The sequence below is a fragment of the Poecilia latipinna genome, unplaced genomic scaffold, assembly GCF_001443285.1.
Source record: "Poecilia latipinna isolate Pla-1442-1.1 unplaced genomic scaffold, P_latipinna-1.0 Scaffold1325, whole genome shotgun sequence".
In the NCBI taxonomy this organism is placed as follows: Eukaryota; Metazoa; Chordata; class Actinopteri; order Cyprinodontiformes; family Poeciliidae; genus Poecilia; species Poecilia latipinna.
Genome location: NW_015113941.1, coordinates 18,235 through 30,787, shown reverse-complemented (window position 1 = coordinate 30,787; position 12,553 = coordinate 18,235). Strand labels below are relative to the sequence as shown.

Sequence of the window (12,553 nt, the reverse complement as noted above, 5' to 3'; positions counted from 1 at the left end):
ACCTTACTTTTATGAAGTATCGCTACGCTTACTTCGGTACTTGCCGACATGTTGTCCGACAAAGTCAGTAACTTTACTGATTGAAAAAAACAGGCGTTTACCCAAAAATGCACCAGAGACACGCCGAAAGTTTATGTTGAAGTGAGACTTCCTGTTTTTACACAAGCTTTGTTGTTTTAACGTTATTTTAACCTGCTGAGGTTCTTGTGCCATTTCGAGGTCAAGTGGATGTACAGTAAAAATATATTTTCACTTGGAAGTACTTTGTACTGTTCTAATAAAAGGTAGCCCACTATTAGCAAGTATTATGTTCAAACGTTTGACGTTAGACTTAGAAAAGGGTTTCTCCTGCCTGAATTTATTTTGGTACTATTTTCTTTTTCAGAACATTTTTATTTTAGTCTATAAAACACTAGAATTTGAACATCTGTATTTTTTTTCTGTAAAATTACCTAATTTCAAAATGTTTCAGAATATATTAGATTAATTATTCAGTTAAATTAAACAAAACATGAGGTAGATTTAATGAACACTATTAAATCTAGTCAATTCCACAAAATATGTGAATTTTTTTTAAAATATCTCAAAAATTGCATTATTGCGAAGAATGCTATTTTCCCAATGTTTCCGCTTAACGTGAACGCAACATTCGGTGGATTTCCCATGATTCCAAGCGGCAAGAACAAACCAGGCGCGGACGTTCAAAAATAATGGCAGACCAGTGTGACACTTTACAACCAATACCGAACTCAGATGAGACAGAAGGTTCGTCCATTGTCCACAGCGGAGACGGCAGAATAAAGCGGAGACTCTCCTGTTCCTCAGAGAGGAACAGCAAGACCGCCGAGGAGCCCAGTATGACATGTACACTACTTAGCTTACAGAGTGTGTCCGACGATTCAAATTCGGAAATAGATGAAGAACGCCGAACAGACTCGATCAAAATAAATGTAGAATCAAATAATGGCACTGATGTTAAGGGTGTGCCTAATACAGAAGAAAAGGAAAACTCTTCTGAGCCTTCAGATATTATTCAAGGTATGCCTTTAAACTCTGTCTATCCTGCATTCTGTTAATTTTAGAATTTTCTTCAGTTACCAGCTAAATACAGGGTGATTCAGTATTTAGAAAAGTAAATAACTAAGCACTGCAGGCCTATTTGTTTCTGTAAGGAAACAGAAATTAATTTATATCAATTTGTTGATCAAACTATTCTAAACTATTTTTTTCTTAAACATCCCCTACTTCTAGGGTTTCTACACTGCTTATACAGTATTTTTATGGTGAAGCTGCACAATATGTTGAATTGCAGTATAATTTCTTTGCAATATCACAGGCTGGCATTTTGATATTTAATTCGCTTGCAAATTCTTCAGGCCAGTTATATAAATAGCCTGTTAAATTCCCTTTATTGTCCTAGATACCCAACCTTACTGTATATTTGTTTAAGGCTGAAGATATTATGGGCAGGTTGAGGTTTCTCTGGAGCCATTTTATGAGCTTAAGTGATCAACACATACAGTAGGACTATTTGAATGTCATTCTCCATTGTCTTTCCCATTTTGAAGAGTGGTGACCACTAAGGGGACTTTTGTGTTGTGATATAGGCTAACAAGAACTGACAGAAACTCATTAATATTTCGAGGCAGAGACGCTTAAAATGTGAAGTTACAAAAAAATGCTGATTGTGGTTCTGCTCAGACCAAACAGAAACAGAAGAGACTTCTGGTCCAGATGACAGAAAGGACACCAACACTGAGGAACAAGACGCTGAGGTGGTGAGAAAAGCTCAGGAAGAAGGCTGCGTGGACGTGGTCTTCCCCGGCGCCGTGACCCACGACGGCTGCTACCGTTTCGTCAGCGAGATCCTCAAGTGCATCCTCTATCAGAGACAGCAGCTGCCCATGACGTACGACCAGCTGGTTTACTCCCAGAAAAAGCTGCAAACTTCAAAGCAGGTTTGAAGGAAGCCGTCTTGGAGCCATTTTCCTTTCAAAGTGTTGTTGATTTTAAAGTAACCCGCTGCTTGGAAACATTTTGCTTTTCAGGAAAGAGGCGCAGTGACTCGAAGGCCATTGCATTCTGCGGATCTGGATCTGCGCAAATGTCACCAGACTCTTCAGGAGCTGGAGGAGCTTCTGCAGCAGCTGGAGATGCTGTTTTCTTTGAGCAGAGTACCCAGAGTTTTACTGCTGATGGGCGGCTCACTCATTCTACCTAAAGAAATGTATGAGGTCAACATGGAGGCCCTGGCCCTGGCTGCCGGGGATCAGTCTCTCAGAGCCTCCTCCTGCTCGAGGCAGATCTTCCGCACTCTCTTCGTTGCCGACCTGTTGTCCGACAACAATCCTGTTCGCCTGATGCCCACCACGGTCCTAGCGATGGCTCACAGGGAATGTGGCGTCGGTTGGTTCCGACCTAAACTACAGTTTAAAGTCCCGACTCGAGTGAAAAATAAAATCATTACTCTGTCTACGGAGGGGCATGGAGCAGAGGGGGAAGACTGGCAGGATTATGTGTGGTTTCAGGCACCCACGGCCATCAAGGGCTTCACCAACTGACCCAGGTCATTCGCCAAATTTAGAATTTTACAAATTTTAAAGTTTTCTGTTTTAAAACATGTGAATTTAAATGTTTTGACTTGCTCAAAAGTCTAAAGGGATCTTTTTAAAGTAAAGTCTTTAATTTAGTTAATATTTCATCAAGAGACATTATTGCAGTTTTGAGAGCACCTGAATTATTGTCTATATTTATAAAGCATTTTCTTTCATACACATTAAGCACAGCGACACACTCGACTCATTAGTGCAATATACTTTTACTGAACATAACTTGAAAGGTTTATTGCTTTCTTTACATTCTGAGGGAAATCTGAATGTGCAAGCATGTTTACATGTACTGGACCATTAATTTTACTCATGACAAAAAACAAAATGTTGCATGGAAGAAGAAAAAAAAATCAGTTTTCTGTATTTGTGGAACTTAATATGTTGATTGTAATAAAATCCATACAACTGTTTTAGTCAGAAGACTTTCAGAGATTTTCTACTGTTTTGGCAAACTGGATGACGTCGTTGGCCAGGAGCCGGGGCTCCTCCAAGGCGGGGAAGTGTCCGCCTCGGGGCATGAAGGTGTAGGAGACGATGTGCTGGTACCGGATCTGTGCCCAGGATTTGGGGCAATGCATGAGCTCCTGGGGGAAAGCAGCCACTCCAGTGGGCACAAATATCCCCGTCCTAAAACATGAGATTATAAACACACGTATTGGAGATAATTCTGGTCACATTTGGATAATGGCAAAAAAACCAACAAAAAAAAACCTCTTACACTCTTACCTAGTGTCAATCCTGTCATAGAGGTTGCTGCTAAAGTTCTCTTTGTAGAACCGCATGGAGGAGATGATTGAGCCTGTGGTCCAGTAGATCATGACGTTCGTCAAAAGATCATCCAGGCTGAATTTTCTGTTCAAAAGCCACAAACTCTGATTAGCTAGACACTGAGATGATGCAGGGGATTAAAAATCTGAAGTGTGGAATACACATGCAATCAGTTCCATCCTATTAAATATGCTGTAAAACCACTTCTATAATGACACTTTTGTCACATTCTGTTTGAAAATGGCTCAAGTTCAGGCAGATTGGATTGAAAGCATCTCTGCACAGAAAGTTTACCACAGATTCTCAGATGCCTTTAGCTCTGGGTTTTGACTAGTCATTTTTAAATGGTTTAAAAATACATGTATAATCAGCCTGCTTGATAATGCTTATTATAGATTTGTGTTGGTCTATTATAAAAACAATTATAATAGATTTTTATTATAATTTATGATTCTAACATGGCAAACGTTGATGGGGTATGAATATTGTTGCCAGGCATTGCAATGCACAGAAAGTTTAATAAAAATCAGCAAATAATACATATGACTGTATTAGATTTTGAAACTGCTCTTATTGAAATGGAACCAATTACCCTTTTGCCACACTGTCAATAAAAGCTAATTTGTGGAAAAATTAGCTTTAGTAAAAACCCAGCTCATTACACGTTTAGTTATCAGAGGTCCATAATTTTATTGAAGTGGTTGGGAACGTCAGTAACTTTTTTTAGTAAACTCGAAGGAAAATGGAGTCAAGGAATGAGTGGCATTCAAAATAAAACACATTTCGCTGTTTTACCTCTCCAGCCCACCGTCCTCCAGATCTCTGTTCTTTAGGTGAGTCCAGGTGGAGAACTTTTCCAGAATGTAGGCCGCCAAGGCCACAGGCGAGTCATTCAGTCCACGTCCTGCACAAGCATACGATTGTAATAAGAGGTAATGGGGAAAAACTACAGCAGGCTGCACTCTCCAGTAGCTTTAGCCTGTCTTTACAGTATTAAGCTAGATTTTTTTTGTACGTTCTCACCGGCTGTGTCAGGTTTAGTTGCCTGAATGTGAAGGTAGCCAGATTCCTGCAGTATCTCCCACACATTCTTCTGAAAGAAAGGGAACATCCTGCGAACGTCTTCCTGGCTCAAGCCGACCAGGAAGGGAAAGTAAGGCCCAATGATTATGGAGAGTAACACTTTGAAACCCCTATTTGACATGCACATGTTTAGGTGGAGCCCTTTGACACAGCTGGAACAGAAAAAAGAAATACAAGTTAGTTCACCTCAAAACAATCATGCCTATTGTCCCCAACGTCCTGGGAAAAATCTGTGTGTAGAGGACAAGCTTCATTTCACAGCCTAATAATGATACAATGTCTGCTTTGGAAATTCCACTAAAATGATGATGTGCTTTTTCCGATAAACTGTTTTTCACTTTGTTGCGAAAAAAAAACAAAACTATTTTACCAAGCACCGTCAGGTGAAATCACTCAATCGGGTTTATTCATATATTGTGCACAACACAGAGAGCTTGTAGGACAATCAATAATGAAGCAGGTCTGGGTGAAAAGCTCTGCCAGGCAGAGACAACACATGAGTTTTATGACAAGGATAAGGAAGTCAAAACAAGGGGCGAGACAGTCTGGTTCTGGTGCAGCTGTAGAAAACAACTTCCAACCTTGTACATGTAACCCAAATAGTTCTTCTGGTGAGAGTTCACAAGCATTTCATATAACATGATCAGCAGATGTTAACTTGTAGTAATTTTCCACCACACACTTACTCCGGCCTCATCTGAGCCATGTTGGTGGTGATGAGCGAGCCCCAGTCTCCTCCGTGTAGGTAGAACTGGGAGAAGCCCAGGCGCTCCATGAGTGTGAGGAAAATCCGAGCAGCAGCCAAACTGTTAAAACCTTTAACAAGTACAGCACAACATTATTCAACCTTTTAAGGTTCGTCACATTTTGTCATGTCAGACCTAAAAACTGTTTGTTTTTTGTTTGTTTGTTTCAAAACGCTGTGAGAAGAAAACCATTATGCTGTGAGGAGAGAAAACAGGCAAGCTTATTGAAGTTAAAGGGCAGATGGATGGAACTAAATATAAGGCAATATTGGAACAAAACCTGCAACAGTTGCTCAAACAACTTTTCGTCTTTAATTTATTAAAAACTAAAGAGAAAAACTCCTGTCGAGTTCATAAGGCAAGAAGAATCCAAAGACAGGAAATAAACCATATAAAGGAAGATAAGGTTAGCTACAACTCCAAAACAAAGGCAGAATCCAAAAACAGGAAACAAAGTCATACTAAAGATAAAGTTGAGTACAACACAAAGAGACAAAGAGGTTAGCTTCCCCAAACATCACTGACTACCTGCAAGTATCCACCATTCCCACCCTCTCGAATACCCAGAAATCCAACTAAACCGAAAACCCCAGCACCTCAGTTTCCACCACTACATAGGACATACAAACATCCACTAAGGCCTTACAGCTGTCCTCATCCTGTGCTCTCAGACAGGGACTCGGATACCTCAATCATTCATATCTTCAACTGGTGTGTTCTGAGTCCAGGATGTCAGTTTTATCTGTCCTGAGAAACGGCTGAGGCCCAGTTTACAGGAATGCCCTTCGATTCAGGTCATGACTACCAGAAGAGAAAGAATATCTAGATAAACACAATTTAATGTTACACTTCAGTGCCATTTCATGTAAAAAGACAAAGTCAACCTAGTAAATAAAGGAAAGAAAAAATACTTCTTACCCAGTAATTTTACTCTTAAGCGCAATCTTCATTTTCTACAATTAATTGAAACTTGGGAAGGCTGAGACAGCATGAATTATATAGCGGACAGAAACTACTCATAACCTGAAATCCACAACCTTAATGTTGGCCCACAGGTTTTTATAAAGGATTTTAGTTGTGTTACACCTAACATATTGCAGACAGTAAATACTTCCAACTAAGCCAACTAAACTGACTCATTTTGATTAGAAGGAACAATGACTCTACTGTCAGCTCCCCCTGGATGATGGAGATGCTCACCCTATCTGTAAGAGTCCAACTACGGTTGGCACTACTAGCCAAATGTAGTTTGGGAGTCTGGATAAAATAGGGCACCGAAAAACTGGGGCATGCTTTATTTTTATTAGACTAGATTATTCTAATTGGCTTTGCAGCTCGTCGAAAAACGCTGGTACCAGATACCAGACAAACACCAGTACAATACATCTCCTTACTCCTGATATGAGTATAAAGTCCTGAATTAGTCTCAGAGTTGCTCGTCAGGAATGCCGAAAGCCCTTATCTCACCAGAAACCAGCAAACTCAAGGGACCAGAGCTAAAGAGATCCTAAATTTAGTTTCTATGCTCCTCCGCACCAGAACAAACGCCCTTAAAATCTGAAATGTGCAAAAACTACTGGTAATATTAAAGCAGTTCTACTATAGCATGTTATCACTATTTATTTATTCCAAATTGCAATTCGCAGTTCATTTGTATAGATTGCATTTGTGGTAGCTTTCTTTTTGCTTTTTCTAAAGTAATTGAATTGGCCTGTGCATGACTGATGGAACACAAATAAACGCGCTTTTCCTAAAATGATCTACCTTTCTTATGAGGGGCTTCTGAGAAGCCGTAGCCAGGTATGGAGGGGATCACAACCTCAAACGCAATTCTGTTTTGGTTCTGCGTGAGAAGTGGAAGAATCTTGTAGAACTCATAGAAGGAGCCAGGCCAGCCGTGAACAAGCATGAGCGGCAGAGCCCTCTGGTCCCCATTCTGTAGTGGGCGCACATGGATGAAGTGCACGTCCAGTCCTGCACCGCAACAAAAGACATAAAACAGGTTTTACCAGATAAAAAGTTAAGCCAGCTGCTGTTCAAATAGAAGGTGTGTACCTTCTATTTTGGTTTTGAAGTGTGGATACTTGTTCAGCATGGCCACTTGCTTTTTCCAGTCAAACGTATTCCTCCAATAAGAAACCACCTTCTTAAGATAAGTGGAATTGAAGCCATACTGGAAGCCACTGTCCTCCAAAGGGTCAGTGAACCGGGTTTTGTCAATGCGTTCATAGAGATCCTGGTAAACAAAATCATAACCAAGCCCTTTACACAAAACAATGCCTTGCAAAAGTGTTCTCACCCCATGAACTTTCTCCCATCCTCTCATTTTATCGCCACATTTTATTAGGATTTTGTGATGGATAGTAGTGTAAAATTGTGAGGAAGGAAAGTATTACACGTTTTCTAAAAGTTGGTGTGAGCCAAACTACCTCAATCTCTTCATCTGACGTTTCCACTGTAAAGGGGTATATTTTTTGATCCTCTAAGAGTGGTTTTTCTCCTGCTCCCCACCATCCCTCACCAACAGGGATAGTTCTCATTTTGCTTCTTCTCTGCATTGCATAGGTCAGGATTCCACCTGCCGCAGCTGCTGCCACAGCACACCCAATAAGAAGCTGCTGTTGTGCAACATCCAGCCCAAAAAACGTGTCCCTGCAAAGTTTGAGAGAAAAATGGTTGAAATGCAGGTAAAAGTAAGCACACTTACACTTTGTCAATTTGTGATTTTAGAGCGCTTACTTCAAAAGTTGAAGTCTCTGCATTGTGTAGCTCAAAACGTGACCACTCGCACAGGTTGCTTTATGCTAATGGGATAAAGGTCGAGAAAGTTTGATTTCCAGTGCAACAGCTTTAAAAGTTTAGACCTTGCTTTGGAAAACCTTATTTATCGCGTTTTTTACACCTCCTGATGAAGATGGGGTTCACGCTTCTAACGTCAGAAAAAGCCAAAACAAACCTTGGGAGATTATCCGTTTATCCAAATGCGGTTAGACTTCTCCTGGAAGGAAAGAAGAAAACACAAGGCGGGTTGGTCCTACGGAGATTGTTTATTGATAGCGTGGTGCGTCACTCCTCTACTAATCTGTGAGCGATAGTGTCACTTTTGCTTTATAAAGAGCAGACCGCTATACACAATCAAACAGCGTCCAAGTTGGACTTTTCTCCCTCCGAGTAAGCAGTTTAAACTTACAGAAGGAAGATGTGGAAGATTGTTGTTCCAATTTTTGCGACTATTTTCGCCGTTGGGCAGTGTGGCATACCAGGGGGATGGCAAAACGCCGACATCCAGGGTGAGGATTTCCAAAATGCGCTGAATTACGCCGTCGCCCAACACAACAGAGGCAACGAAGCTGATATGTTCCTCCACAAGGTGGTTGAAATCGTCTCCGCACAGTTTCAGGTGAGTGCCGTAAACTGTAACATTCTGTTGACATGGTTACTTGTGGGGCTGCACAGCGACGCAGGTGGTAGCAGTTACCTTGGAGCAAGAAGGTCCTGGGTTCAAATCTCTGCCCGGGGTCCCTCTGCATTGACCTTGCATTCGTAGGTTCTCACCGGGAAACCAAACCAAAAACATGACTGTCAAGTAAATTGGCCTCTCTAAATTCTCCCTTGGTGTGCGTGCACGTTTTAGTTCTAATCTGACTAAAGAGCATATTTTAATATATTTTAATATATTTATTTAATATTTTAATGTAACTTTAGGTTTAAGCATTTTGGTGACCTGTATTCACACTCCATGTAAATAATTTTCTGACAATAAAAAGTGCACAATGGTTAATTTTATGCTAGAATTAAATGGAAATAGGATTTAAGAAATGGACATTTCTTGATAACTTTAATATTTAGCTTTTCAAGTACATTATGTATGTGTACTGTATGACTGCAACCATATATATGTTTTTAACAAACTGGATCACCATGGTTCATCTTCTCCATAATAGGTGGTCGCAGGAGCTAACTACAAGATTACTGTGAAACTGGGACGGACCAACTGCAAGAAAGGCGAAGCAAACACAGAATGTACTGTCTACGTGGACCCAGCTAAGGCTCAGGTAATTATATTACATTATTAAAAAGATGTTGTAAACTTTAGGGATGAAAATGTTAATTATATTCCCATTTTCCTCTCAGACATAACAAATACAATGAAGTACTGTAAAACTGTGACATGATTATCATTTGATTGTGTTAAAAAATAACACAGCTTGGTTCTTTGGAACCAAAAGCATCTCAGGTTTGTCTGCATAAATTATTATATAATGGTATGCTATTGTAATTGTTTTCTGGTCTTTCTTTTTCAGATTTACCAGTGCACATTCATAGTGTGGAGCTGCCCGTGGCTCAATGACATTCAGGTCACGGAAAAGCAGTGCTTGAACCCTTAACTCAACTCACCTTGAAATATACGCTACTTTTAACAGTGTAAACATCTTACCATCCTCTGTGTGATGAAGTCCACTGTTTTCACAACTATGAATGCTGTAATGCAAAATAAAGTTGATCAATTGTTTAATTACTTGGTAAAACCTACAAATTAAAAAAAACAATAAAGTAAATTTGACTTATCAGAATCTGTCCTTGTGATTAATAATCTTTTTTTTTTGTCTCCCTCTGTTAGGTGAGCAAGATATAGAACATATTTTTGGCTGATTATTCATCAGCATGAAGCAAGTTGTGGTAATTGGTCCAGCTAGGTGTCCTATTTAATTTTTTGAAGTGTGGATGCTTGTTGGAGCACTGTTGCCTTGCAGCAAGAAGGTTCTGCATTCAAATCCTGGTCTGCGATCTTTCCGCACAGAGTTTGCACTTTCTGAGTGAACAGATGTCTCTTGGGCAACACTGATTTAATCATAATTTGAAGTAAAACTGCATGGTGCTCAATATGTTAATGATAATAATTGTGGCATGATTTCAGGCCCCATAGTCATTCTTTGTAGAACGACCTTTAACTGCAATTACATCTCTAAGTCAGTAGGTGGCGTGCTTCTACTAAATTTCCTATTAATTCATGTCCTTGTGTTTGGGGCTCTCTATCAATGAAAATGCTTTGATTTAAGTGAGTCCATGTAGCTACGGTTGCCTGATCAAATCAGGGTATTTGTCCTGCTATAAGTTTAAACCTGGACCCGGTCGCAAGTCTTGTGAAACCCTTTAGTTCTGATGAATACTGTATTCAAGCCTACAGGCATGCCTTGAAGAAATAAAACCCTGGATAAAATTTAATTTTCTGTTTTTACATTCAGAAAAGAGTGGTCATTTTTGGACCAGAGCATTAAGAAAAAAAAGACAAGATGCTCAGTGAACCAGTCGTAACAGAGTAAGTGACTAATAAAGTAAAGTTAAACGTTCCATGAAGAAAATGCATTCATTCCCATTTGTGGTCACCTCCAGGAAGGTAAGAAACCGTAACAGTTTTGCCAGGCCCAATGTAACTTGAATAAAGGGAACTAAAATGGAGACAATATAAATATAATAGCAACAATGTTAGCAGGTACACGCAGGACAGAGACTTCTCTCTGCGTACTTTCAAATCTCAAAAACATGTTAGCTGATTACAAAGTCCAGACTGTCTGTTAGTCCTTAGAGACTTTTGACCTCTGGAGATAAGCTCTGGCCTCAGTGCTCGACAGCTGATTGATTATCGATCGGATGAGTCCTCTGGTAAAATATAAATAGTTCCATCTCTTCTGCTTTCAGAGAGCAGGCAGAAAGCATCAAAGCTTCTTGTTCTGAGCCTTTTGGCAGTTTGACCTACGAAACAACGATGTGGAAGGTTATTGTTCCTTTTTTTGCTGCTCTTTTAGCCTTTGGCTTTTGTCAGATGATGGCTGGAGGCTTACACAAGATAGAAGATGCAGATAACGATGAGGGCTTCCAGAGAGCTCTGCAGTTTGCTGTTGTCCAACACAACAACGGGACCAATGACACGGTCCTCTACCAGGTCCTCAAGGTGGTCTCGGCTGAGCGTCAGGTCGGTAATGTTATACAGATTTAAATGTTCACTATTCACTCAAGACTACGGTGGCCGACAGGTGCAAATGCGCAGCAACAGAGAAAACATGCAAACAAAAAAAGACGCAAACAAATTAAATGCAACAAACAAGCAGAGATGACGCAAACAAAAAGCAAATAAAATGCATGTTTGCTGAATTTTATTTGCTTTTTGTTTGCATCTCTTTTTTGTTTGCGTCTCTTTTTTTGTTTGCATGTTTTCTCTGTTGCTGCGCATTTGCACCTGTCGGCCACGGTACAAGACTTACTGTTAGCATCAAACGTAGATACTTGACACAGTTAGGGGGCCAGATGTCACATATTAAAAGATTTAATTTAATTTGAACTCATTAACTACATAAAGTTTTTGTGAATAACAAATATAAAAAAAAGATATGTTAACACTGTTTTTTTTGTCTGTCTTTGATGCTTCACTTCTGATAAGAGTTTTTTTCACTGTGTCACAATAATCTGGATTTTCTTTGTCGTGGCTGCCTCTTCTAAAGGTGGTAGCTGGGACCAATTATGTAATCACTGTGATTTTGGGAAGAACCAACTGTGAGAAGGAGGCACCAGTAGATGGCTGTGCTATCCACAAGCAGCCAGGATTCGCTCGGGTAAATTCACTAGATAATACAAAGCTGACTTTAGTATTTAAGAAAAAGAATCTCACACATAAACTACTAATAAGTAATGTTTGAATAAATGAACATGTATTCTCAGTTTTATTGACATATTTTGTGGGTTTTCTCTTTCAGCCTTACCAGTGCAAATTCAATGTGTGGAGTCGCCCATGGCTCAATGATACCCGGCTGACCAAAGAGGAATGTGGCAATATTGAACCTGAGTCACAATGAAAAACATTTTTCTTTTGAAGCTCTACAAAGTGATACTATCTTGACACCCTCTCAAAATCACTTCACTAAAGCTTTAAATAAAGCAACTTTTAAACTCCCCTGAATATGTTTGTGTGTCTGATATTTATTTTAAACTTTGCTGCAGATGTGCTCTGTGTATTCTGTGTCCCGAAACATGCCTTGTAGTATAGGATTTTGTGTGATCGCCTTAGAAAAAATTTTGAATTCTTTGGTCAGTACTTTGTAGTATGAAAGGCAACATCAAAATTCACTGATTCATTTGATTTATGGTGACCTCTTGAGGGTTCACTGTTGACTTTAGATCCATGCAAATGAAACAAAAGTCTAAAGTGTTGCATTCTCCACAGATATTTGGATATTTGTGTACACCAGCTCCTAAGAATTTGATAAAACAGTTACAGGAAAGGGGTTGATAAACAATCAGAATTACATAAAGAGTGCATAAAAAAGTATCCAAGCGATCATTTGTTTACCT

General features: G+C 39.7%; 3 protein-coding genes across 6 annotated transcripts; 2 read left to right on the top strand and 1 right to left on the bottom strand.

The window, feature by feature from the left end:
* Window positions 1–651: 651 nt before the first annotated feature.
* On the top strand, window positions 652–8,605 carry mad2l1bp (MAD2L1 binding protein). 2 transcript variants are annotated; one of them, XM_015055596.1, is made up of 4 exons: window positions 692–1,038; window positions 1,702–1,958; window positions 2,049–2,268; window positions 8,348–8,605. In XM_015055596.1, exons 1-4 carry the CDS (start codon window positions 711–713, stop codon window positions 8,518–8,520), a joined length of 978 nt encoding a protein of 325 aa, XP_014911082.1. In that variant the 5' UTR covers window positions 692–710; the 3' UTR covers window positions 8,521–8,605. The 2 variants fall into 2 exon arrangements, with proteins under 2 accessions (XP_014911081.1, XP_014911082.1); XM_015055595.1 differs by lacking the exon at window positions 8,348–8,605 and having other exon boundaries at window positions 652–1,038; window positions 2,049–3,019.
* On the bottom strand, window positions 2,970–8,270 carry ephx5 (epoxide hydrolase 5). 3 transcript variants are annotated; one of them, XM_015055594.1, is made up of 10 exons: window positions 8,086–8,162; window positions 7,946–8,010; window positions 7,636–7,858; window positions 7,262–7,442; window positions 6,971–7,180; window positions 5,147–5,276; window positions 4,401–4,612; window positions 4,173–4,281; window positions 3,336–3,461; window positions 2,970–3,236 (listed from the first exon to the last, which is right to left on the bottom strand). In XM_015055594.1, the coding sequence occupies exons 2-10, from the start codon at window positions 7,966–7,968 to the stop codon at window positions 3,035–3,037; spliced, it is 1,416 nt and encodes a 471-aa protein (XP_014911080.1). In that variant the 5' UTR covers window positions 7,969–8,010; window positions 8,086–8,162; the 3' UTR covers window positions 2,970–3,034. The 3 variants fall into 3 exon arrangements, with proteins under 3 accessions (XP_014911080.1, XP_014911078.1, XP_014911079.1); XM_015055592.1 differs by lacking the exon at window positions 8,086–8,162 and adding an exon at window positions 8,163–8,270 and having other exon boundaries at window positions 3,031–3,236; XM_015055593.1 differs by lacking the exon at window positions 8,086–8,162 and adding an exon at window positions 8,163–8,270 and having other exon boundaries at window positions 3,031–3,241; window positions 3,341–3,461.
* Window positions 8,606–10,877: 2,272 nt separating the features above from the next.
* Window positions 10,878–12,108, top strand: LOC106961699 (cystatin-like). The gene is made up of 3 exons (XM_015055598.1): window positions 10,878–11,180; window positions 11,707–11,817; window positions 11,959–12,108. Exons 1-3 carry the CDS (start codon window positions 10,974–10,976, stop codon window positions 12,055–12,057), a joined length of 417 nt encoding a protein of 138 aa, XP_014911084.1. The 5' UTR covers window positions 10,878–10,973; the 3' UTR covers window positions 12,058–12,108.
* Window positions 12,109–12,553: the final 445 nt, after the last annotated feature.